The sequence below is a fragment of the Baudoinia panamericana genome (genome assembly GCF_000338955.1).
Source record: "Baudoinia panamericana UAMH 10762 unplaced genomic scaffold BAUCOscaffold_12, whole genome shotgun sequence".
In the NCBI taxonomy this organism is placed as follows: Eukaryota; Fungi; Ascomycota; class Dothideomycetes; order Mycosphaerellales; family Teratosphaeriaceae; genus Baudoinia; species Baudoinia panamericana.
In genome coordinates, this window is record NW_006911268.1 from 1,045,184 (window position 1) to 1,068,667 (window position 23,484).

General features: G+C 56.8%; 11 protein-coding genes across 11 annotated transcripts; 8 read left to right on the forward strand and 3 right to left on the reverse strand.

Annotated features, from left to right (window-relative positions):
- Window positions 1-1,824: 1,824 nt before the first annotated feature.
- BAUCODRAFT_37975 (uncharacterized protein) lies at window positions 1,825-2,764 on the forward strand. Its single transcript, XM_007681677.1, has one exon. The coding sequence runs from the start codon at window positions 1,859-1,861 to the stop codon at window positions 2,693-2,695; it is 837 nt and encodes a 278-aa protein (XP_007679867.1). The 5' UTR covers window positions 1,825-1,858; the 3' UTR covers window positions 2,696-2,764.
- A 253-nt stretch (window positions 2,765-3,017) lies between these two features.
- Window positions 3,018-4,292, forward strand: BAUCODRAFT_37976 (uncharacterized protein). Its single transcript, XM_007681678.1, has 4 exons — window positions 3,018-3,098; window positions 3,152-3,309; window positions 3,363-3,803; window positions 3,856-4,292. The coding sequence occupies exons 1-4, from the start codon at window positions 3,044-3,046 to the stop codon at window positions 4,282-4,284; spliced, it is 1,083 nt and encodes a 360-aa protein (XP_007679868.1). The 5' UTR covers window positions 3,018-3,043; the 3' UTR covers window positions 4,285-4,292.
- An 814-nt stretch (window positions 4,293-5,106) lies between these two features.
- On the forward strand, window positions 5,107-5,482 carry BAUCODRAFT_151429 (uncharacterized protein; the record flags this gene model as incomplete). The annotated part of the gene is made up of 2 exons (XM_007682075.1): window positions 5,107-5,178; window positions 5,231-5,482. 2 exons carry the CDS (start codon window positions 5,107-5,109, stop codon window positions 5,480-5,482), a joined length of 324 nt encoding a protein of 107 aa, XP_007680265.1.
- Window positions 5,483-5,549: 67 nt separating this feature from the next.
- Window positions 5,550-6,230, reverse strand: BAUCODRAFT_27346 (uncharacterized protein; the record flags this gene model as incomplete). The annotated part of the gene is made up of 1 exon (XM_007681571.1): window positions 5,550-6,230. One exon carries the CDS (start codon window positions 6,228-6,230, stop codon window positions 5,550-5,552), a length of 681 nt encoding a protein of 226 aa, XP_007679761.1.
- Window positions 6,231-6,772: 542 nt separating this feature from the next.
- Window positions 6,773-10,309, reverse strand: BAUCODRAFT_125989 (uncharacterized protein; the record flags this gene model as incomplete). Its single annotated transcript, XM_007682076.1, has 2 exons — window positions 6,773-7,099; window positions 7,169-10,309. 2 exons carry the CDS (start codon window positions 10,307-10,309, stop codon window positions 6,773-6,775), a joined length of 3,468 nt encoding a protein of 1,155 aa, XP_007680266.1.
- A 363-nt stretch (window positions 10,310-10,672) lies between these two features.
- BAUCODRAFT_37979 (uncharacterized protein) lies at window positions 10,673-11,341 on the reverse strand. The gene has a single exon (XM_007681679.1). It carries the CDS (start codon window positions 11,157-11,159, stop codon window positions 10,812-10,814), a length of 348 nt encoding a protein of 115 aa, XP_007679869.1. The 5' UTR covers window positions 11,160-11,341; the 3' UTR covers window positions 10,673-10,811.
- Window positions 11,342-12,124: 783 nt separating this feature from the next.
- On the forward strand, window positions 12,125-15,012 carry BAUCODRAFT_272651 (uncharacterized protein). The gene is made up of 2 exons (XM_007682077.1): window positions 12,125-13,299; window positions 13,359-15,012. Exons 1-2 carry the CDS (start codon window positions 12,444-12,446, stop codon window positions 14,909-14,911), a joined length of 2,409 nt encoding a protein of 802 aa, XP_007680267.1. The 5' UTR covers window positions 12,125-12,443; the 3' UTR covers window positions 14,912-15,012.
- Window positions 15,013-15,298: 286 nt separating this feature from the next.
- BAUCODRAFT_37981 (uncharacterized protein) lies at window positions 15,299-16,792 on the forward strand (the record flags this gene model as incomplete). The annotated part of the gene is made up of 1 exon (XM_007681680.1): window positions 15,299-16,792. A coding segment is annotated over exon 1 (1,459 nt), but the record flags the coding sequence as incomplete, so codon positions are not given.
- A 248-nt stretch (window positions 16,793-17,040) lies between these two features.
- BAUCODRAFT_37983 (uncharacterized protein) lies at window positions 17,041-17,696 on the forward strand. Its single transcript, XM_007681681.1, has 2 exons — window positions 17,041-17,577; window positions 17,634-17,696. Exons 1-2 carry the CDS (start codon window positions 17,263-17,265, stop codon window positions 17,664-17,666), a joined length of 348 nt encoding a protein of 115 aa, XP_007679871.1. The 5' UTR covers window positions 17,041-17,262; the 3' UTR covers window positions 17,667-17,696.
- A 2,405-nt stretch (window positions 17,697-20,101) lies between these two features.
- Window positions 20,102-22,927, forward strand: BAUCODRAFT_40374 (uncharacterized protein; the record flags this gene model as incomplete). Its single annotated transcript, XM_007681689.1, has 5 exons — window positions 20,102-20,437; window positions 20,474-21,766; window positions 21,830-22,307; window positions 22,362-22,537; window positions 22,772-22,927. Coding segments are annotated over 5 exons (2,439 nt in total), but the record flags the coding sequence as incomplete, so codon positions are not given.
- Window positions 22,928-23,004: 77 nt separating this feature from the next.
- BAUCODRAFT_37984 (uncharacterized protein) lies at window positions 23,005-23,461 on the forward strand. The gene has a single exon (XM_007681682.1). It carries the CDS (start codon window positions 23,174-23,176, stop codon window positions 23,411-23,413), a length of 240 nt encoding a protein of 79 aa, XP_007679872.1. The 5' UTR covers window positions 23,005-23,173; the 3' UTR covers window positions 23,414-23,461.
- The last annotated feature ends 23 nt before the right edge of the window (window positions 23,462-23,484 follow it).

Sequence of the window (23,484 nt, forward strand, 5' to 3'; positions counted from 1 at the left end):
CCGTCGTCTTCGCCTTCGCGTGTTTGTGGCCTCCACGCAAAACCACGGCAGTTTAGCCGGAGCTCAGAGACGTCGAGGGCGATGCCTTTGCTCTATGAGTTGGGTTAAGAACTTCTGAAGATTAGAAGCTTAGCATGTCGAATGTCCCAACAGTACCCGAGCCAGGGTGGAGTATCATTACGGCAACATTAAAAAGCTTGGTGTGGCGGAGACCAGAATCGACGCTCGTATGTCCTGCTCTTTCGTGCCTTCCGGTTCAGGTCGTCCATTCCTGTACAGCTTTTGCAACTCTGCAGGTGGGCTCAACTTACCAACACCCTCATGCCAACCTGCGCCAGGATACGGATGTTTCCTGCCAGTCAACGGTCTGAAGTGTCTTCCATGACCCAAAAATTATTACTTCTCATTCTCGGCATTCCGAAGCGCACCTCCCCTGGTTAGGCACCCCAGAGTCACACCTTGCTACCGAGAATGTCGTTGCATCACTAAACTCTCCCTTCTCATCTTGTCTCCTAACAAGACTTGCATATTGACCTAAGTCCTTCTTTGCCCATCTGAGCTTGCCACTATTCAACCTATTGCTATTAAGAGGCTCTACTCATCATACAGAGCTGACTCGTCGACATGCTTCGTAACCACAACACCGCACCGACCCATGTGCCCTTGTGGCAGAGACACTCACGGCATGCGCAGTATCTGGGTCAGCCGACCTATACCTTCCAGAGCTCTGCACCGTTCGGTGACGGCGTTTGGGAGCCGCCACTTGACCTGGGCATCCACATACCTGCTCAGCCCTCCCGTGCGTCCTGTACTCATACAATGATCGTAGCGAAGAAGTCTGACCGTACTAGACAATCGATTCTCCGTCCTTGCAACGCCGCCCGCGGAGTCGATGGCTAGCAGAGACTTCCCTGTACCCAGCCATCATCGCCGCTCTCGCAATAGCAGGGGTACGAAGGCAGCGAAACGACGCCGTGACGCTCGCCGAGGCAGAAGAAAGGCTGCTCAGAAGCTGGATGAGCAGCTTGCACATGACATTGAGGCTGCCATTGGCATAGGCAACCCGTTTCCGACTCCGCCACAGAGCTCGCCGAGTCACTCACCTCCACCGCCGGTGATTACCCTAACGATTCCACCAAAGCCTCGCGTCCAGCCTCTGCTCCTGCCACATCCTCGACTACCTAAGCTGGACTTCCAGCCTTTCGACCCAACGAGCTTCACGGAGCTCGCAGCAGTTCGCCGTAGTCCTTCGCCACCGCTCACGCCACTTTCACTGCCTAGCTGGTGCCCTGCCTTGCCGTCACTGCTCCATGACTGCAAGAACCTCAACCATCTTCCCGGCTTTTACGACCTATCCGCGCTGCCAGAGCCGGTGGATAGGGTAATTGAGAATAAGCCAAGTATTTCGCAGGAGCTTCAGCTTTGGCGCAGGAAGCTTGATCTGAAGCCCAAGCAGTCACGCTTTTTTCCACCATTGCCATCTCCGACCAGGCCTAGAATCAAGCTGCCCTCAACAGGCTGCAACCTGCATGCCTCGGAATGCAATCTTCCGGAAGCGGTGCCCCCAGTCCCACCTACGCACGCTGCCGTTGCCAAGACTAGCATGTTGGTCAACGATCGCCCAGCAGACAAAATTGCTGTGCTCGAGAAGCCGGATGATCAAGTGACTACGTCTCCTGCTGTCCCAACGGCTGCAAATCTCTGGCACATCCTCGCTGGCGGTATGGGTGACATGGATCTTACCGAGTCTGGTGCGCCTGTAGCGAGTCTGTACCGATCCTCCGCAGCCCTCCGAAGCGAGAATCTTGCGCACCCAACAGATTTGGTATACAACACCGTCCGTACACCGGTCGCAATCATGGAGAACTGCCAGGACAGCGACAGGTACTTCCGCGCTTGGGAAGAGTTTATCAACAGTCAGCAAGAACCTGCAGAGCTTGACGGCAGAGAGGTGCCTTACATTCATGCCAACAGTCTCACCGGCTACTCCAATGACATCATGCTTTCTCCTTATGCAGACGAGCACCCGGCTTTGCACGACTCCTGCCACCGTATTGTGCCGTTGCCAAGTCCACCTTTCGGTCTCAACGAGCTCATGGTCGATGCAGGCTTCGGCGAGCCTTTGGCAAGCCCTTCGCCTCGCAGAGTGAGCCACGCTGCACTGCAGTACCCTACGCCTTCGTCAGTCAGCCACAGCATTATCCTGGCTGATATCTTGCCCGTGGAATGCGTTGTAGAGCAGGAGGCGGACGGTGGTTGTTACAGCTTGGAGAGTTCGGACGCTCACTTCCAGAGCGAGCAAGAGCTGTTCACCCTGCCTTCACTGCCGGACTCTCCTGCTGCAAGCGTCATCGACGTGGCTGCTTTCCTCAAAATGGGTCACGCGAAGGAATGCTGGTGCGTCGATTGTGGCATTTCAGACTGCGGTCTTGATGAAGTACCGGATCTTGTTGGTGTTGACAAGCTCACCGAGATTGATGACGACTGGGTGGTTTACTGGGACGCCGACAACATTCCTGCGACAGGGGAGCCTGCTCCTTCGTCGGATCACACAACGGGAGATGACTGGCTTATGTGTGACATTGGTATGCCTGGAACGACAGACACAAATTGGGACAGCAAGCAAGCGACGGAAGAGATCCGCACTATCATGAATGGAGCTGAGGGCGAATGGGATTGGGACTGGGACTTCTGAGAGCGTGGTGTTTCCAGAGGAGCTTTGCTTGCCTGGAAAGCACTTGCTTGCTTTTGAAAGCATGACCGTGGTGGCAACTAGGTTAGGTCCTTCTTAGATGGCAGGGGACGAGTCTCGATGGGGATGTTTAACTCACTTCAGTCGGAAGCTCCCTTCTTTGTCTCAATTTAAGGGTTGCCTCGGAGCGGGCCGCGCTCCGTAAAGCTCGCTGTATGAAACGACGCGCCTTTACAGATCGTGTGTCCTACAGTATCTTGGGCGAGCAATACTCTTAGTTGGCGAGCGTCTGGGTGTGCGCTATTACACTGTGTCACCTCCCGTGTCCTCTTGCGAGCTGTAAGCACCAGGATGGGCGACAACAAGACTAAGATGGCTATCTCGCTGGACGACGCTTTGCAAGCCAGTATGTGCATGACCATAGGCTTAGAGGCCATAAACGGTACTGACTCCTTGAAGGTCGCAAAGAGCGCAATGCACAGCTCGCACAAAACATGCTCGGAACAAACCCGCAGAAGCTGGTGGACCAGATGTTGGGCGCAGGCAGGCGCACGAGCACTCCCAGACCGCCCATGTCAGTAGCAGGAACACTAGCGAGCCGGGCGGGTGTGGTGAAGGTAAGGCCATTACTTTGTTGTTCAACACAGACTTCGGCTAACATGATACGTAGAGAAGTGCATCAATACCACGATCAAGCGCACCTCCAGCCCGCAACTCGCGGACGCCCCTCCACTTGAGCAGACCGCCCGTAGCAGCAGACAATTACCGACCCTCACCCGCACGCAATCCGATCGTCATCTCCTCGTCCGACCCACCCAGCGATGCTAAGAGCAATGGTCACGTCCCGCGGCAAGAGATGAACGGCCGCCAAGAAGCGAACGGCGACCCTGGACTTAGCATTCGTGGAGCTGCGAGAGGAGAGTTTGTGGTCAGAGCTGAAGGCTTCCTATTAGGCACCACGGCGGCAGATATTGAGAGCGTGATGCAGAGTGTGGGTGGGATGATGAGCTACTGCAAGCTTATCACAAGTCAACCTTCTGTCATTGCGGAGATGAGCTTTCCGGAGAGGCTGGGTGCGGAGAAGGTGATAGAGACGTTCAATGGGAAGAAGGTACGGAAACTCTATCATTGTGATGCGGAGACTGCTGACACTATGCTGCAAGGCCGACGGCTGCACCCTCTACGTCCACATGCACAGCGAAAACGGTGTCGCACCGTATTCGGATACCAAGTTCAGACGCCAGGAGCAGCCTCAACCAGAGGAGCCATCGTTCGTCGTCGACACAACCGGTGATGTAGCAATGGAAGTCGACGAACACGCAGACGCACGTGCGATCGAGGACCGGCAGCGCGAGGAGCGGAGAAGAGAGGCCCGTCCTCCTCCAAGCGGGCCTGCAGGCCGACAGCAACAGAGCGGCTACCCGAGAGAGCCACGACGTGCTGAGCCAGAGTTCCAGGACGGAAGGTACGGCTTTGACAATAGAGACAATAGGTATGGACGCGGTGGCGGTGGGCCAGGCAGGTTCCGCGAGGAGGGCCGTTTATACTCGGATCGCATGAGGCGTGGCGGCGCGCAGAGCTATCGGCCCTAGTATGGCTTGTAGGCTCTGAGCGATGACTTTCCTCAGGAACCAAGTTTACGGGTTTCCGGGGCAGGATCGAACCATATCGACACAGATCACACGATCAATCTTGGTGACGACTTCAGCGTTGTCGTGAGGCAAGCCTCCGAAGAGCATCTAGCTTTTGGCGAACCATCCGGCGCCTGTCAGGAGGATTTCACGTTGCAAGGCAACATCTCGGCTGACTCATGCCCAGAGACAGAGTTGCTCCGGAACCAATATATCCTTTCCTGAGTCTTCCCGATTAAGGTTCCTTCAACCCCGACTAGAGGAGCGAAACCTGAAAGGGATGGATATGCGGGAGTGCTTGCACTACGGGAAGCTCTTGACTCATTCGCCTTCGCCGCCTAGCGTGCAGGCTCCTTAGCGATCGATGATTGCTGGAGAAAGATGCTGGTGTTGGGGTTATGCTCGTATCCACACTGAGATACCTTAGCGACATCAGTGGGGAAGACCATCGGCGGCGAAGGTCATATCGTGGGTGACTGAAGCCGAGTCAACTTATCGAGATGCTGTCATTGATAGCAGTTCCATGTAGAGGCCAAGGACAATTGCCGAACTCCTTATATGCACGACTAATGTTACACTCATCCTGAACCATGCTTACAACCGGTGTCATTGGTGATTGGTAACCTTCTGCTGTTTGCTTCCAACCAGTGAGTGAAGTCGGCTTTTGCCGCCGTGAGCGCCACTTCTAAGTCTACAACACATCTCCAAACAGAACAGTTGCACTTGCATTTGCGTCTCCACTACCCACGCCATCTTGAAGCTAAGCAGACTCTATAAGGTGACATGTCCAGTGAGACGTGGAATGAGCAGCAGTATCACGACGCTTTGGCACACCTTGAGCGATTGCAACAGCAGGTTTGTCCATCTGCCAAGATTATCAGCGGCCATCCGACTAACACTTACATAGCTTGATGGGTTACGTTCAGTACTACCCACTATTGTTGCGCCTCTGCTGCAGAAAGATGCAAGCCAGGGTGGAATGTTTGCGAGCGTCAAGAAAGCGGCTTTGCAATCGACAGATGACCTGGATCGGTTTCGAAAGGAATGGAGCTCTGACCAAACGCAACAGCTGCTGACACGAAGCAATGAGAGTGTAAAGGAAGACGGCGATCTGAGCCGTGCAGCTGATATTTCGAAGTACGGATGGGCGCAAGACTGAACCTGACCATCATCGAAACCACCACCCTACCATTCACCACCTTGTGAAACTGATCGCCATCCTTACCTCACGGTCGTGGCCGAGCTCCCGGGTAGATCCTCGCGGAAGGATGAATACGCGACCACCACTGCCCATTCAAGTCCCTCACATTCCACGCCGCCGACCCACCCCTTTCCCCCCTCTGCGGCCACTGCGCATTCGTCCACACCTCCCACGGATGCTTCCTCACCTCCTGCTCACTCTCAAATTGGCGCGACTTGAAGTTATACAACGGCACACTCTTCCTACCCGCCGTGAAGGGGTGATTAACCGCCTTCATCTCATCCTGCGGCCGCCAATCCCGATCAAACGTCCGTTTCTCCCACAGCTCGTACGGATTCAATCCCCAGCCTCCCCACTCCCACCTTTGCGGTCGATCACGCAATAATGTCCTCTTATCGCCGCTGCTCGTCACGAAGACATCGCCGCCTTCACCTTTCAGTGCGTCGGTGAGCCGACCAACGAAGCCGGGACGTTTTCCGTCGTGCGGGCGGGTGAAGTAGTAGTTTGGGGTGAAGTTGCGGAGGCGTTCGCGGCCTTGGTACCAGCCTTTTCGGTCGGGGAGCCAGGTTATGTAGGGTGTTTCGACGGGGAAGGTGCGTTTGGGTTCGACGTTAGGGCCCCATGCTTGCCCTCCCGAATGCCAGGCGACATTCTGCAGAGTCTCGCCAAAGGCGGGAGAAGCGGGCCAGTAGCCTGGTGAAGACATGATGGAGGATTTGGTGGTGCTTCTGGGGCTTGTCGCACGGGTTGTGCGAGGTGGTGGGGATGGCAGCGGTGGCAATGATGTATACTCATGTGATGTGAAACTCAAAGCGCTTTGAGGTGCATGCGAAGAAAGCAGATGTCGCCGCTACCGTGATTGTGCATCGACAAACATGCATGGGTCGCTTGTCTTTCAATTTTCGCAGGCATATTCACGTTTCTCTCAGCTTTGACAGAATCGGGAAGTTTGTCACGTTTGTTCAAACCATCAACGAGTCCCAGACGACAATATTTTGAGATATTGTGACAGATGGTTTCGTGCCTACTGCAGCCCGCCGATGCTCCCAATCCATCGCCATTCTACAGCACAACCGCCATGCTTAGCAAAACAGCAAGCGCGCGCAAGTCGCCTGCTACCAATCCACGCACATTCGAAGCCTAACCCACCCAACCGGAGTAAGCCTGTAAGCATACCGTACCATACAAGCCCACCTGTCCCCCATTCCCTCATCATACCCTCCCATCCCTCTCATCTTCCACTACACACTAAAACTCCCCCATCTCCCCCGCAACCCTCGCCAAGCCCTCCCAAACCCTGCCCGGCAAGCGATACCGGATCAAGCCGGCGAAAACGACGACATCCTTGGCCATCTGCACGCACCGACCAATCGTGGCCCTTTGCACGCCCGTCTCGAATTCCGCTTGCTTGAGGTGGGCGACTTGGTTGCTGCACGCTACGACGCTCCAGAGCATGATGTGTCCGATTGTGCGGGCGAGGACGGCGGGGTAGGAGGAGAAAGCGAGGACTTGGGCGCGGATGGCGGAGGTGTCGCCGGAAGTGGTGGTGGGGAGGAGGTTGGTTTGGGAGATTGTCTGGAGCATGGTCGTGTCAGTGTTTGCTTGAGGATGGTAGGGGCAGGAGGACGTTAGTGGGGTACGCACGTCAATAACCTCCGCCCACTTCCCCTGCTCCAGCAGCGCGCGAGCTCGGGCGAGAGCGATAAGTCGCTCCGTGATCTCCAGGTTATCCGCCTTGCATTTCGTCCGATAGACGTCGTGGCTCATATACAGCTGTCGCATACTCATCGCCAGTTCGGCAGGGTCGTCGATAGCTGTCAAGCTCAAACTGCTGAGTCGCTCATCCCGTTCTTGACCCTGCTGTTGTCCGCGCGGTTTCAGAGGCGTCAAACGAGCCGGTTGATCGCCCAGCTCCGTCGTGATGTAGACGGAAACGGCCTGATTGATCACCTCAAGCACTTTATCGTAGTCTTCGGCAAGATGGAAGAGCAACGCAGCATCCGTGACGCGACTTTGTTCTTCCGCCGTGCGTGCGGCGACGAGGGTGATGGTCTTCATAAACTCCCGTTCATTGTCTAGTTTGATCAGTTTCAGCCGCTGCTCGATAGCGCCTTTGATGCGTTGACCATCGGAGCGGATATCGCCGAGGAGTTGTGCGAATTCGCGGGTTTCGAGGGTAACTTCTACGAGCGCTTCGTGGCAGAGGTCCCGTTGCGTTCTGCCCATGTCACCGGGTAAGTCGGCGTTGAGGCAGATGAGGGTTAGGTAGTCGACTGCGGCGGTGGAGTTTGCGGTGCGGAAGTCGCGCGTATATAAGCCTACCATACTACCGAATGCGATCTGCGCTTGGTCGCGCGTCGTTCGGCTGAGTAAGTCGTCGTTGCTCAAGTCGCTGCTGACTCTTAGCAGACCGTAGAAATCGAGCGCGATGGCGAAGTGGGTGGCGGAGACGTAGTTGTGCGGGTAGAGATCTGCGATGGCCTTCTCGAACATGCCGGCGAGGACTTCCATGAAGAAGAATGTTGTCGGGGCGTTGGCGATTTCGCTGCTGGGGCCGAAGTACCTGTCTCCGATTTCTTTGATGGACTGCTGTAGTTCAACGAGGCCGAACGCTTCGTGCTGGAATTCGTCTTGACGGTTGTAGTCCCTCGCAAGCGCGAATTGCAGCCATAACCAGTCAAACATGTCAGTCGTGATATTGTCCAGGTTTCGTTTCGCCAGATCACAGCGCCCAATCACCTTGTAACACATCATGCGATACGGATCGATCGAATCCTCCGGAGCCAAGCGCTGACGGGCAGAGTACTCATTACTGATCGCCGTCTGCAACTCAGGCGGAAGGCGGCGCTCAGCACTGTTAACATAAGCACGCAAGTATCCCGCAAATTTGCGGTCAATCTGTCTGAACGCCCCCGCATTCTCATCAACATATTGCACGGATTCCTGCAGCAAGCCGCTACGGAGCATGTAGAACAGCACAGCCCAGCAATAGTCGCCGTTGATTTCTTGCAAGATCTCGATATCCGGACCCAATTCTTTGCGCGCGGCGCGAACGCGGACGTACCCTTTCGCTTTGGCCACGGCGGTGGGGACGCCGCCTACGTTCGCTTCGCGCGGGCTTCTAGCCACGGTCGCTTCGAGCTGGGTGTGGAAGAGGTTTTCGAGGAAAGCACGCGAGCCGTTGATTATGCGCTTGCGGACGGCAGTTTGGGGTTTGGAGCCCGGTGTCTCGTCCAGGTAGTCGCGGGCGTATTGACGTTCTTTTATGACGCCGGGTTCGGAGAGGTTGTCTTTGCTGGCGTCCTCGCCTGTGATCGATATAAGTGCTTTGTACGCATTGATGAGCATGGTTGTATCGTCGTTGGAAGGTTCGGTTTCTACCTCGCAGAAGCTTGATAAGATTGGGTATGCTTTCTCCTGAATCCGAGCGACGTTGAGATCCTTGACTTTGCCGGAGTACTTGTCTTGCTTAGCCCGTTGCTTGCGGTCTTCCGGAGCGGGTCGTAGACCGTCGGCCGGCAGACGGTCCGCAACGTCGCTGAAGGTACTCTGGCGCATGCCTTGAACGCTGGTCGTGCCAATGACGGACTTGGTCGCGTTTGGCAGGCCGAATGATTGCCGGAGGGTAGAGCTGCCGCCGAACTTGCTGCGACGCGAGCGTCCAAAGCCGCCGCTGCTTGCCAGAGCTCCGTCCGCCGCATCATCGTCGATCTCTTCTGGCTTTTTCAGCCCGAAATGCACGTAGATGCGGTTGTGGAACTTCTCCCAATCGACCTTGTCCATATGCAGCTGTTCGTCCACCATCCTGTCAAAGTCATCCTTGGCTTCCTGCAAGTGACGCTCGATTGACTGCTCAAAGTTATTGCGATGATAGCGGTCGAGGAAGCCCTTGACACCGGACGTCGAGCCATAATCTGGCATATCCATCTGCGGTGCCGGTCGCGCGGCAGTAGTGGTGTCCATGAGCTCCTCAATGTCGCGGAGTGAATTGCTGACGTTGACGCCTGAAGCGGAGAGTATGTACTGCGAGCGTGTGCTGTTTGCAGCTTTGGCAAGGTTTCTTGAGGGGCTGCCTTGTCCGATGTTACGCGCTTTGCGCTGGATGTCCTGCAAGCTGTACTGTAGCTGCGGCAGGCCGGCGTTATCGTCCGCCATCCTCTTACTGCCTTTGTCGAGCAATGCTTGGAAGTAGGCGGGCTGCGCAGGAGGCGCGTTGGGGTTTATGGGGCGGTCGAAGGCACTTGCTTGCTGGAGTGACTGCGACGGCAAGATGTTGTTGCCGAAGACGGAGCTAGAGCCGGTCTGCTGAGGTTGTTGGGTGTTGGTGTTGGTATTGGTGTTATTGTTGGAGAAGAGTGACGTTGCGGGCTGGAAGGGCTTGCTCTGGCCTGCACCGCCGAACAGTGAGGCACCTGGCTCGGCAGGTTTACTAGCATTGTTGTTGGTGTTGCCGAACAAGCTGGCACCAGTAGCCGGTTGTTGTGCGGCATTGTTCCCGAAGAGACTTGTTCCTGAGGTGGTATTTGCAGTGTTCCCGAACAAGCTGTTGCCAGATGGCGCGGCTTGAGATGTCGCACCGCCGAACAAACTGCTGCCAGCGGTAGGAGTTGTTGCTGGCTGAAACAGACTCGCGCCAGACGGTTGCGTGGATGCGGTGCCGAAGAGATTGCTGCCTGACGCCTGCGTCGATGCAGCTCCAAGGTTTCCAAATAGATTGCTGCCGCTTGCGCCGGTGTTTGTTGGCGCCGGATCCCTCGGCGTGATGCGGTCGAAGAGAGAAGCCATATTTGCTTTCGTACCGTCAAGGAAACCCGAGAAGTCAACACCACGCAAGAAGCCGGAAAAGACTCGACGCCAATATCCTACACGACTTCTCGGCCGATGTGCGAACTTGGCAAGCGGGCGACGCGCAGTTCGCGCCTGAGGTGGTGGTGGTGGTGGTGGTGTTGTTGCTGGTGCTGGTGCTGGTGCTGTTGCTGTTTCTCCCGTTTCGCGGAGACTCTCCTGCTCGCGTTGCTGTGAAGGCAGGTCAAGCGATGGACGCTGGAGCTGCTTGGCCAATGAGAAGGTCGTATTACTGCGCGCCGGGGTTTTGCCGCCCTTTCCCGCGGGCTCGACTCCGATGAACCTCGACCATCGCTTCCTACTGCGGAACATTGTGTGATTATATGTTGGTGACTGTCCAGAATTCAGCGAGAACGTAAAGGTAGAGTGTGGGTGCTTGGATGTATATGAGAGAAGCTGTGACGGTTCATCTTGCCGACGAGCAGGTTGATACATCTCTCCCTCACAATGGCGCTTGACTGCGATTGTCGTCTCTGAGAGGACAGGGTAAAGTTGACTTCACGGGCTCCGTCAGCAGAATGAACATGGACCGCAGCGTCTCTCCAGGAACGCCATCTCCAATGCCACTCAATACGAGATGTCTACGTTTGTGCGGCGACGTCATGACCGCCTGCACGCACACGCACATGTACATGCAGACTGCCGGGAAGATCCACCGACAGGACAGCGTCTGGCCTTCTGCATCTGGGTGACAGAGCTGTGACCTGCGACCACCGCTGTTAACCTGACGGTACTCGGCTGATGCTCTTACCGGTCGCTCATTGGGACAGACCCCTCCTCTGAGGTACATAGGTAAGACAAGCACGATGCTGTTACCTCCATGCTTGACTTCTCTACCTTCTTGCACTCTCTCAATGTTTACTGCCACGACGCTTATGCTGCATGCCTTGAGGACATGATTCCTGCAACAAGTTCAGATTGATGAGACACGGATGTTCGCCAACCATGCAGTCCCACAGCAGCAGAGCGCCATTGCTCCATATGTCTGACGGGGAGCTCACTCGTAAGAGCCCTTCGCCAGCCCGTGAAGCGTTACAATGCAGCCTCGACAGAAGTGCTTTACCCAAAAGCAAGCATGTCAAGCCCAAGTCATCCGGTTTGTTTGGCACGCTTGGCAGCATGGCTGGCAAAGCCGCCACAATGTTTGATCGCATGAGCCAAGCACTCAACGGCGACCCGACCACTTTGATAAATGACGGGTAAGCTGATCTTGTGACTCGACAGATCCGTGACTGACGTGCTACAGAGATGAGAGACTTCCAGCCACGGATTCTGAGGAGGCTGCAGAGCAAGTGAAGCGTCCCGCTACCCCTGCTGGGCCGCACAATGAACGCAGACCAACTGGCTCGACGACACCAAACACCGCCACTGCAACTTTGCGCCATGTCTTCATCAGACACTCTACTAAAAAGAAACGTGGCAGCATCGACAACATCACAGATCTATATAAACACGATCACAATGGTGCCGTCGGTCCCGAGTGCTTCGTTGACGATGACAAACCCGCAAAACACCGACGTAGTGCCAGCATTGCAAGCAGCGTCATCGGAAGCATGCGCAACATCAATCGTAAGGGCAGCCTCAAGCGCTCTGCTCTCCCCACGAGCACGCAAGCTCCAGACGAGCAACCACCGCATGGTATCCCGCGGCCTTCATCGCCCATCGCCATAGCATCCGCGGCACCCGCACTCGGTACCATCGATTTAGGACCTCCCAACTTCATGGCCTCCACCCTCGAGACCGCCTCAGAACAAGAGCGTAAAGCAGACGCCATCAAGTTGACCAACCCGGACAACATCACAACCGGCATGCCGAATGTCCGCCAATCTTGCATCCCACCCGAAATACGCGAACGACTCTGCACGCCTGCTCAACAAATGCTCAATCCATTCGACAGCCTCACTCCACATCCACACCTCTTCAACACTCCTCTCCACCGCTGGCGTCCTGCAACGCCGATGCCCGGTACCAATCTGTCGCTCGAAGTGGACGGCAATAATGGTGAGAAATCCGCAGTCTTTGAGCGCAGCGTGAGAGTCCTGAGTCTTCTCCGAAGCAAAGGCTTGTCAAGCATATGCGGTCGATCGATGCTTTGGCAGGTGCTTCTGCGGCACCGCTGCGGCCGATTTTTGGACGTGCGATGGACTCGACTGATTGTATTGCGGAGGCTGCTTCTGTCGCTCATGGTATCGATGAGGCTGAAGCGTCAACACATCTGATGGTTGCAACTGGCTTTAATGCCGACGCTGCCATGCAGAAGGTGGACAACATCGCAGCTCCCGCATCGAAGACTGCCCGTGACTCTGGCATTGGAGCCGATCTCCAAAACCTCCCCGGTCAAGTCCGCTCACTCCACATAAACAATGCCACAGAGGCAGCGGTTATCTCCAATGTGCATACCGGCATCTCCACCCCCGCGGGTATCCCACCACCCCACTGTGATGCGTACTCTGGAAGCACGGTTCACAGCATACCAGCCAACATGCAACCGCTATCACCGCAATCCACCCCTACCTCTCGCCAAAGCGTCGACCACGGCGACATACAGCGCTGGCAGAACGATGGCTCAACTGACCCGACCGATCACGATCCGAGTCAATGGCAGAAGAGCAATGTCCACCCATTCCAGGGCAGCAGATTCATCGAATACCAAATCAAGTACGTCGCAGCTAAGCAGAAGGCCGCCGATGAGAGAGAAGCTGCGGTGGCGGCGGCAGCGAGCTCCGGACCACCTTCTCCGGGCAAATTGACGAAGTTGCCGCTTCGTCCGCGGTATGCGAATGTGAGGTTCAAGACGGTGTTTGGGGACGAGGTGGCGCCTGGCGATGTCATTACGTCTGTAGATGCGGAGACGCCTGGAGATGCAATTAAGCCTGATACAGAGCAGTGCACGCCTATCTTCCCGCACCAAGGGTGGGTGCACAACGCTGGTAGGCCACGTCTCACCCAGCATAGCGGAAGATGTACTCAGCTAATAATGTCGACCTAGATGACGGTTTCACGGCTACTCGACATATACAATATCTACGTCCGCTTATTGGCGATGGGGCCATCGATGAGCCTGAGCCAAGCCACGACGATAGGACACCACAGCGCACCGTCGCGAGCGGCGCAGACTCGGTCATGATGGACTACGACGAGTTCAAAACGCATCATCTCTTCGGCATCGACGACGATGAAGAGAAAGACTCACCCGAATACCATTCCGCCAATAACAGCCCCACCGGCAGTCCGAACGGCATCGCACCCTTAGTCCCAACCCTCTGCCGCGCAGTCGCTCGCTCGCAGTCTTTAAGCTCCTCCAATGCGCGTACGGGCGGCAGGATTCGCAACACGGACGTTGGTGGGCTATTCTACAAGTTCCGTGCCAGTGACTGGATTGGACGGGGCTCGGAAGACAGCATTACCGCGGAGTTCGCGGCAGTTCGTAAAGGCTCTCGCGTAGGTGACAGTATTGATGCTTCTGGAAAGGACGTTGTCGACGAAGACGGCGCACGCTCGCCCACTAGTCCGTCATCGACCGATCCAAACCGTACGCCGAGTATGGGCAACAGGTTGGAGTGGGAGCTCAGGCGCTCGGATCGAAATGCGCGGTACAATGCGCTCAACACAAACGCTGGTGGCTCGGAAGTATCCGCGGAGTTGTTCCACCGCCCTTCATCTTCAGATTTCACGTTTCAAGCGCCCATCCTCTGCGACGATGGAGAGCTCCAGCTCGCGGATTTCGAGAGCGCGTTTGCTGGGTCGCCAACATCGGGCTCATCAACGAAGCTGTCAACGAACCAACAACAGCAGGAGCAACGACATACGCGCGAACACAGCCACGAAAGCGAGAACAACAGCGCACTTGCTCTTGAGCTTGCCTTGCGTCAGAACAATCTCGCGCAGCATCTCATGGAACTCTACGCTCTGAACGAGGAGGAAGGGTTGAATCTCGTCACTCCTGCGGAGATAACGAAAACGGAACGCTTAGCTGAACGTTTGTCGAAAACTAGTTTCCATCATGAAGACTTTCCTACCCCAATGAGGAACTCGTTCGTGGACGCGGACGATGGCATGCCGACGAGCTTGCCGTTGAAGCTGTGTGAGTGGGAGGCGCAGGAGTTGCAGGTCGCTACTAGCGGCATGGTCGACATGGGTACCAACGACGTCGCGAAGAATGATGCTGCAGACAGGGAGGGATTATCCTCCCCTTCCTCGACCGAGCTCGCTGAACGCATGGAACGATCGCCGACTGGCGGACTGGAATCGACGGGTTTCTCGCCTACGCTTCGCTCGACGCCGGTGAGTAATCGGTTTGCGGTGCTTGCTGAAATGGTTTCTCCGTCGCCTTCCGAACAAGAACAGATAAGTCCGACGAGTGTTACGGAAGGGGTGACGATGGTCGGAGGGGTTGAGGACGAGACTGTCGATACGTTGGTGATGAGCACACCTGGTAGTGGGTATGTTGCGGACAAGAGTTCGCAGAGTCCGGAGACGCCTGCTGTGAACGGTGAGACGATGACTAGTCTTTGGTCCGGGTTTACTGTGAGGTATAGGTGAGTGGGGGGCATGGTTGAGGACGGGAGTGCGTTGCGTGCGGCTACGTTGGGTGTGTTGCTAGGGTGGAGCATATTCATATTACGAGTTACACAGGGACTGTTGGGTGTGGCGATTCTTACGAGTGCCGCATGCTCTCGTTGAGGTTACCAGTGATCCATTAGGGATTGCATGATGCTAGACCTGAATGCTATGAGATATATACTAAGTGACTACGAGCACAGTCGTGAACGAGTCGCTTTCGTTAGACAGCTTTGTCAAATCGCTAGCGTCTCCCGTGTGAAATTGTAGAGAGTAACCGGTGTGATTACAGACCGATCTAATGTCGTGGTGAGTATCTGTCCTTCCGCCGAAGATTTGCCGCTTCGTAGCTTCACCTCTTGTTGGTTTTGCTACTTTATTAACTGACAACGACGAAATATGTAATGCACTCAGCGCGCTTCTGCAGTCCCCTCGCACGCAGAAGTAGGCGCACAGTCAAACTATACCATGCAACGGCACATAAGCGACGACAACATGCCCTGAACGCCATCGTCAGCGAAGGCGCCAATGGCTCCCCCGAACTCTCCACCGGCGCATTGGTTGGTAAGAAGATCGCCGTGAAAGACAACATCGTCGCCAAGGATCTTCCCACAACCGCAGCCTCGAAGATCCTGTCCGGCTACCAGTCTCCCTTCGACGCGACGGTCGTCAGACTCCTGCGCGAACATGGCGCTTCCATCACCTCAAAAACGAACCTGGACGAGTTCGGGATGGGGTCACATTCCCAACACTCAGCCCACGGAGCGGTATTGAGTCCATTCAGCCGAGGGGGCGTCCCACTCAGCCCGGGCGGAAGCAGCGGAGGAAGTGCCGTGACCGTCGCATCTGGAGATTGCTGGGCAGCGCTCGGGACGGATACCGGAGGTTCTGTGCGCTTGCCTGCTGCTTATACGGGCGTGGTGGGGTTTAAACCGAGTTATGGACTACTGTCCAGGTGGGGCGTGATCCAGTATGCGAACTCGCTGGATACGGTGGGTATACTGGCGGGGAATGTGGGGGTGGTGAGGGAGGTGTTTGGGGTGTTGGATGTGTATGATGCGATGGACCCGACTTCGCTGTCAAGCTCTACACGGAGACGTGTCGCGTTGAACGCTGGTATGCGAACGGAAACCTTACGGATCGGCATACCCGTCGAATACAACATCCAAGAGCTCTCCCCGACCGTCCGAGGCGCTTACGTCCGTGCATTGCAACATCTCCGATCAGTCGGTCATACGCTGCATCCCGTCTCCCTACCCAGCACCCGACAAGCACTATCAACCTACTACGTCCTCGCGCCCGCCGAAGCCTCCTCGAACTTAGCCAAATACGACGGCATCCGCTATGGCCATCGCACCTTTGGCCCAGACGCTCGCCCAAAGGAAGGCTTGCCACTTTACACGCCCACCCGCGGCGAAGGCTTTGGGGATGAGGTCAAACGACGCATCCTGCTCGGTGCGTACACGCTGAGCTCGGGCGCAATTGATAACTACTTCATCCAGGCGCAGAAGGTACGGAGGCTGGTGCAGAGGGATTTCGATAAAGCCTTCTCCCTGCGCAATCCACTTTTGGACGCACCGACAACGACGGAAAGCGGCGATGAGATTGCTGGCGTGGACGTTCTCATCACGCCTACAGCGCCCACTCTGCCACCTACCGTGGAGGAAGTGCGCAGGCAGTCACCGGTGGAGAGTTATATGAACGACGTCTTCACCGTTCCGGCGAGTTTGGCCGGACTGCCCGCGGTCAGTGTACCTGTGCGGCTGTCCGACGAGGAGAGGGCGGGGATGGAGGAGACGGATGTGAGGAGTGTTGGTTTGCAGGTTATTGGGCAGTTTGGGGACGATGAGCGGGTGCTGCGGGCTGCGGAGGTTGTTGAGGGCTTGCAGGGGTAGTTGCTGGCCGGGTTGCTTTGCTAGAGACGCATCGCAACGCCAAATACTGGAAGGGAGTGCAACGATATGAGAGAAGAATTATTATTCTTCCATGCTCTCCAAGAAGGAACTTCTGTCTGCGGCTTAAGCCCGCATTTTCACGTGTCAAACTCCCCTAAAGTTGTGACTTCCGCAATGGGCAAGCTTTGGCACCGATCACTTTACTGCCCCACGTGCTCGTCAACCCTCAACACTGTCCACTCTAACCTACAAATTCGGGTTAACCTCCTTCGACCTCGCCCATTGCTGCACACTCTTCTCATTGCCATCTGCTCTCTTGTTCCATCTGGGTGTTGCTTCTCAGTCCATGCCGCGGTTTACATTTCTTTCGCCGACGACGTACTTCACAACGGGCAACCACTAGTGCCTAAACATCGAGACCACCTCGCCAGCCTCGGCATGGCGCCCGACGTCAACTCCCTCCCCTCCTCCCCACGCGCCGACCGTCCACAACCACCACCACCACCAGCCCAGACGGCACAACCACCACCATCATCCCTCCCTACCTCCACATCCGCCTCACGACGAGCCTCCCAAACCATGGGTCCCCCGGCCGCACTAGCGACGACAACGACGACGACAATACACGGCCACCAGGTCCACCGCAGCCCGGTCATAAGCAGTAACGAGCAACTCGGCATCCCGCTACGCCATCCGCGCCCGCTGACGGCGGCGGAGTTGTATCTGGAGTGTGAGAAGGAGCAGGAGGCGGTCGTACGTCACATACCACCTCCCCTCCAATCCAATCCATTCTAAAACGCTCGTGACAGAGGAGGGTTGTGTGTGTGTGGGTGTGGGGCTAACAGTAAGTGGGCACAGGTCAACCGACTCACGCGCGAACTTAGCGCCCTCCGCGCGCAGTCCGCCTCGGTCGCGAGTAATGCTTCGCATTCGTCTACTTCGACCTCTGCTTCACTCCTGCCCGTAGATATCTCCGACCCGAACCCGACGCATCAGATGATGGGGGCTACCCATCCGACGCCCTCGCGCAGACATCGCTCCTCGTCTTCTGTGAGCTCGAGGAGTATCCCTACCCCTTCCACCACCAGCGCGTCGGCGGTGGGAAGTACGGTGACGAATTCCTCTACACATGGACATACGGGTAGTGTAGTGGGTGCGGGGATCTCGCAAGCTTCCTTCGAGCGCGCAGCAGCAGCGGGGACGGGGATGAGTAACACGACACTTTCGCGGCAGCCTTCGGTGAGCGCCTCCGTTTCTGGCACGTCGACCCCAGCCCGGCATTCCCTGGACGTTTCACGGCATACGCTCACGCTGCCTCACCGACCTTCCCTGTCACGGGATACTTCTTACGCGTCGACGCACAATACCATGTCCTCTACTGCTGCCCAAGCGGGCACGCCTACTGCGTTCTCTCCTTCAACACTCCCACTACCCAGCCCCATCGCGGACACGGCCGCCTACAGAACAGAGATGGAGATTGTGAAAGCGGAGAACGAGATCCTGCGGCAGCGCGTGCGGGCACTTGAACGCGCGTTGAGGGCCCGACGAAGGGACTCGAGTCAATCCGGGTCGGAAGTCAACACGCGCACTTCGAGCGCTGGTGCGCGGGACAGCATGACCAGCGCGAGTCCGGGTTTGAATGCGGGTGGGGGTGGGATGGTGGCGGCGTGGGATGGAGGCGTGGGTGGGGTTGCGCCGCCGAGGGAGCGGAGCGAGAGTCAGAGTACGAGTGCGAGTAGTCGGCGTGGCGGGCTGGTTGCGGGGGAGGATGAGGTGAGGGTTGGGGAGAGTGCTGTTAGTGGTGGGATTGTGGTTGGGAGGGGGGTGTGATGGAACGACTGCAGAGACGGGTGATAGGGGTTTAGCCGAGGAAGAGGATGGAGGAGGAAGTGGTGATGTTTGCTCTTGTTGAGGGAGTTGTTGGTTGATCGATTGATTTACTGGTGTGCGCGAGTGAATTGAGCGAGGTGTTTGGGAGTCGGTTGATAAAAGCTATGAGGTCAATAAGGCAGGAATGCGCTGAGCGCAGCCTGGGCGCGAGTGACTGTACCGGGGTGCTGTGAGGAGGATAGCATGTCAGGCTGGCTAGCGGGGGCTGGCTATGAGCGTTACAAATTCAGCCTCTGCCAAGCGCAAGTTATGTTCGTTTGAGGGCGCCCTCTCAGCTCCTCATTATCGTTTTCACTGTACTAGTGTGATCGTTGGGAATGAGGGCGCACAGAGTCGCTAATTGTGCTATGCATGCGTGATCGCAACGTTGTCGCATGAAGACCGCCAAGACAGTCTGGACTGGTGGAGGCGGGTGGAGACGGGGACGGAAAGGGAATGGCGCGTGAAAGTCTGACGCCCGCTTGCGATAACGAGAGCAGGTTGGGGGAGAAGTCGTAGAGTACCTTCAGATGGGTGGTGTTTGGTTAGAGGTGACTAAACGTTGACACTCTCAGACGATGAGGATGTGACCTAAGCGTTTAATAAATACGTCAGGTAAGGAGACGGGATTGTTCTACGTGAACCCGCGTGGGCATTGATTGACCGTTGATTGACACCCTGAGCATTGCGTCATGGGCGCACGCGAGCACAAGCTGAACCCTGCATTTGCTACGGTAAGCACGTAAGCCGACGGGGACACACACTCTGGCCCCCAATGCCGGTGCCCCGTTATCTATAATCGACTGACTCTACGACTCTATTCTACTCCTGGTCTTTCCCGTGTGCAGTAGTCATCAATGGAATTACAGGTACTCGTGACTCCCCCTTCAGCTGACCTTTAGACCTGCTGAGCGTAGGGAGGGTGTGTGTGTGTGCATGACATTTCCGGCTGAGTTGTGTGGAGTGGAGTTGAGGTGAGGTGAGGCTTTGTTCGCCAATCTCAGCAGCCGCAGCACAGCCTAACCACTACGTCATCGTCGAGCCGTCGTCAGGTACGGGTCAGGGTGAAATGGGCGAATTCTCATAGGCCCAGGGTCTACTCTTTCTCTCTGGAGTGCGCCTTCCAGAACGATACGCGACGTCCCCACTGCCGTCGCTCTAATCTGATCGGTCCATCTATCTTTCGAAGACTAGGAAGGAACAGGACAAGACATGCCCCATCGTGCACGATAACAACGCGAGGATCATCATCATCACCATGACCACAACCGCAACCTCGCCCCGTCTCCACCACCACCACCACGACCTTGCATCCAACCCTGTCGCCTCTCGCACCCCAAATCCCATGACCACCGCCATGCCCCCCTACTTCACCCAACCCAAACTCTCCACGCCCTACCACCACCACCACTCCTCCTCCTCGCAAACCACCAACCCCAAGACGCCCAGCCCCAATTACTTCGGCTTCCAAGGCGACGACACCAGCTCCTTCCTTCGAGACTCGCCCCACCACACCAAAACGAACTGGAGCCCGCCTTCCTCCGCCGTCCGCTCCACCGCCGCCGCTTCCCCGTCCATCGTCCCCGTCGACCAGAACCCGGATTTCGATGCCTTCCGCCGACACTCGGAGGGAAAAGCGTTTAACCTCGGCGGCTTGGGCGGGAACTTCAAGATGAACGCTCCGCCCCCGGCTGCTGCTGGCGGCCTGAGGCCGAAACCGGGTCGAACGGCGAGCAAGATGTCGGTTCTGATGGCGAAAGAGGGCGGGGTGGCGGCGAAGACGCCGTCCGAGCCGCGCAATGTCCCGCCCGTGACCAAGGTGCGCTCGAAAGAACTCTTGGACCCGAACACCGCCGAGCTGGCACGCTCGCCCAAGAGGGTCCTCTCCCCCGGTTCGGCGGCGCAGTTGGAGCCGACGCGGAAGGGCTCCCCGGCGAACTTTGGCGATGCGGAGAGGCCGTCCAGTCAACCACGCTTTCAATTGCCGCTCGATAATCCGAGTGGCCCGCAGGGCTTCTCGCATCAGCCGAAACGGTCGGAGACGTTGCCTGCGTCCACCCCGAGCGAGGCGGAGCAGTTGATGGTCACGCCGCAGCATGTCGTTACGCTGATGGATTCGAAGACGGAGGATATATTATTGCTTGATCTGCGGGTGTCGACGCAGTACGCTGTGTGTCATGTTGCTGGGGCATTGAATTTGTGTATACCGACGACGCTACTCAAACGACCGTCATTCAATGTGCAGAAACTGGCGGAGACGTTCAAGGATGAAGAGCAGCGGCGCAAGTTCGAGCACTGGCGGAGTAGTGGCTACATCATCGTCTATGACGCTTCATCGGGGCAACTGAAAGACGCGCAGATCTGCCTGAATATGGTGAAGAAGTTCCAGAACGAGGGATACGAGGGGACGCTACATATCGTCAAGGGAGGCTTTGCCGCTTTCAGAACCGCCTTTGCCGCTTACACCGAGGCGGGTGTCGACTCCGCCAAGAACGCTGATGAGCTCGACACCCTACCTGTGGCGGGCGGTTGTGTGATGCCGTCGACTGACAAACCCGCCAATCCCTTCTTTGGCAATATCCGCCAGAATATGGATCTCATTGGTGGGGTCGGGCAGATACCGCTCAAACATCCTACCAAAACTAGTCAATCGGCTGAAGACGATTTTCCGGACTGGCTTCGCAGCGCGGCGGATGATGGCGATCAGGGGCAGAAGGTCAGTAAGAAGTTTGAGGCGATTGAGCGGAGGGAGAAGAAGCGGATGGAGGATGCGCTGTCGGGCAACGTTTCGTACAACAACACCACCACTTCCTCCCCTCGACCTCGCAGCGGTGGAGATGGCAGTAATAAGCAGCAGCAGCAGCAGCAGAAGGGTGTCGTGCACCAGATCGCGGGCATCGAGAAGGGGAATAAGAACCGGTATAACAATATCTGGCCTTTTGAGCACACGCGGGTCAAATTGCAGGGCGTGCCGAAGGCCGGGTGTGATTACTTCAATGGCACGTTTGTCCAGGCCGGGTGGAGTCATAAGAGGTATATTAGTACACAGGCGCCTATCCCTGCCACTTTTAACGTGAGTCCTCAAGCAATATCAAGCACGAGGGATGATTTAGCGCATACTGATGAGGAGGTGTAGGACTTCTGGAACGTCATCTGGCAACAAGACGTCCGCGTCATCGTCATGCTGACCGCCGAAAAGGAAGGCGCGCAGGTGAAGGCGCATAATTACTGGGATGCCAAGACGTACGGACCTTTACGCCTCGAGTTCTTGAGCGAGAAACGGGCGTCTCTGGAACCGGCGCGGATCCATAACAGCCAGCGCCTCGCCGCCAAACGGCCGGGGACGGTCAAGCGGGCTTCGACTCGATCCAGTCATCCGCAGATCCCGTTGGCGACTATCGACGGGAAGGAGGAGAAGGCGGGCGAGCAACCGTACGTGATCGTGCGGAAGTTCACGCTGGCGCATGAGCGGCATCCCTTCGAACCCATGCGCGAGATCACCCAACTCCAATACTCCTCCTGGCCGGACTTTGGCGCGCCCGCGCACCCGGCGCATTTGCTCGGGTTGGTCGAGCAGACGGATGCGGTGGTGCGGGCTTCGAATCGGGATAAAAGTAAGGGGCAGAAGAGTGGAGCTGCTGGTGGTGGTGGTAGTGGTGCTGGTGTAGGGGAAAGGGAGCCAGAGGGCGAAGGCGAGCGGCCGATTTTGGTCCATTGTTCGGCCGGGTGCGGACGGACGGGGACGTTTTGTACGGTCGATAGTGTGATTGATATGCTCAAGCGGCAGCGTATCTCGCAGGAGGGGAAGGGGAAGGGTGGTGGTGCCGGCAGGGAGAGGGAGAGGGTGGGGAGTCCGATGGAGGTTGACGAGAAGGCCCGCACACCACTCAAGTCGCCTGCTCTCGCCCCGCAGGCGCAGACACAGACACAGACACAGACACAGACACAGGGCGCACTGAGCAAGAACCCGGCGCGGACACCAAAGCCAAGGGACGAGAGTCGGGGCGATTTCTTCGCCGCGTATCACGCCCCGACCGCGACCGCGACCGCGACGCCGACCCCGGATGTGGGACACGAGCGGGAGGAAGTGGACGGGGCGTGGGTGTTGGGTGGGGATGTGGATTTGGTGGAGAAGACGGTCGAGGATTTCCGCCTGCAGCGCTTGAGTATGGTGCAGAGTCTGCGCCAATTTGTGCTGTGTTATGAGAGTGTTATGGAGTGGCTTGTTGAGCAGCGGAGGGAGGGGAGGGAGTGTGGTGAGGAGGGGGAGGGGGAGGGGGGAGGGGAGTGAGGAGGTAAGATGGTGGTGGTGGTGGTGGTGGTGATGGTGGTGCTGGCAAGGGGATGTAGAGTTCATGGTGTCGGGGGTTCCCAGTTTGGGGAGTTGGCGATTCTGCGGGGAGCTATGAGTATATGGTCTTGATGGTATGGATGTATATGCATAGACGGGGGCAACAACAACGCGGGTTCCATGGACAATATGAAGGAGGTGTGGGTCGCCTACTTATCTGTTTGTTCGTTTGTTGGCTTGTTGGCTTGTTGCATAGCGTCGGCCGGGGTAAACGAAAGAGCCTTCGGGGTTTTGCCAAACTCGTGTCCAAAAGAGAACTGCACCCCTCCTATTCTTCGTGAACCTGTCCTCTGCTTTGCTGCTTGTGCATACGTAGCTGGTTGGGGACGCCGCTCAGTCCAGCCCGAAGGGATGGAAATGGCGGCCTAATTCACTCCGCTGCTTCCTGACGCATAACAAGTCCGCGGCGGGAGCTCGTTCCGTGTACTCGTCGAGGCGGG

Coding starts and splice junctions, on each gene's coding strand:
- BAUCODRAFT_37975 (XM_007681677.1), top strand. CDS start 1,859: ATGGAGAACTGCCAGGACAGCGACAGGTACTTCCGCGCTTGGGAAGAG.
- BAUCODRAFT_37976 (XM_007681678.1), top strand. CDS start 3,044: ATGGGCGACAACAAGACTAAGATGGCTATCTCGCTGGACGACGCTTTG. Junction 3,310..3,362: donor GCCGGGCGGGTGTGGTGAAG/GTAAGGCCATTA, acceptor CATGATACGTAG/AGAAGTGCATCAATACCACG. Junction 3,804..3,855: donor AGACGTTCAATGGGAAGAAG/GTACGGAAACTC, acceptor CTATGCTGCAAG/GCCGACGGCTGCACCCTCTA.
- BAUCODRAFT_37979 (XM_007681679.1), bottom strand. CDS start 11,159: ATGTACCTCAGAGGAGGGGTCTGTCCCAATGAGCGACCGGTAAGAGCA.
- BAUCODRAFT_272651 (XM_007682077.1), top strand. CDS start 12,444: ATGCGGTCGATCGATGCTTTGGCAGGTGCTTCTGCGGCACCGCTGCGG. Junction 13,300..13,358: donor AGGGTGGGTGCACAACGCTG/GTAGGCCACGTC, acceptor ATGTCGACCTAG/ATGACGGTTTCACGGCTACT.
- BAUCODRAFT_37983 (XM_007681681.1), top strand. CDS start 17,263: ATGGCGCCCGACGTCAACTCCCTCCCCTCCTCCCCACGCGCCGACCGT. Junction 17,578..17,633: donor AGAAGGAGCAGGAGGCGGTC/GTACGTCACATA, acceptor CGCTCGTGACAG/AGGAGGGTTGTGTGTGTGTG.
- BAUCODRAFT_37984 (XM_007681682.1), top strand. CDS start 23,174: ATGAAGGAGGTGTGGGTCGCCTACTTATCTGTTTGTTCGTTTGTTGGC.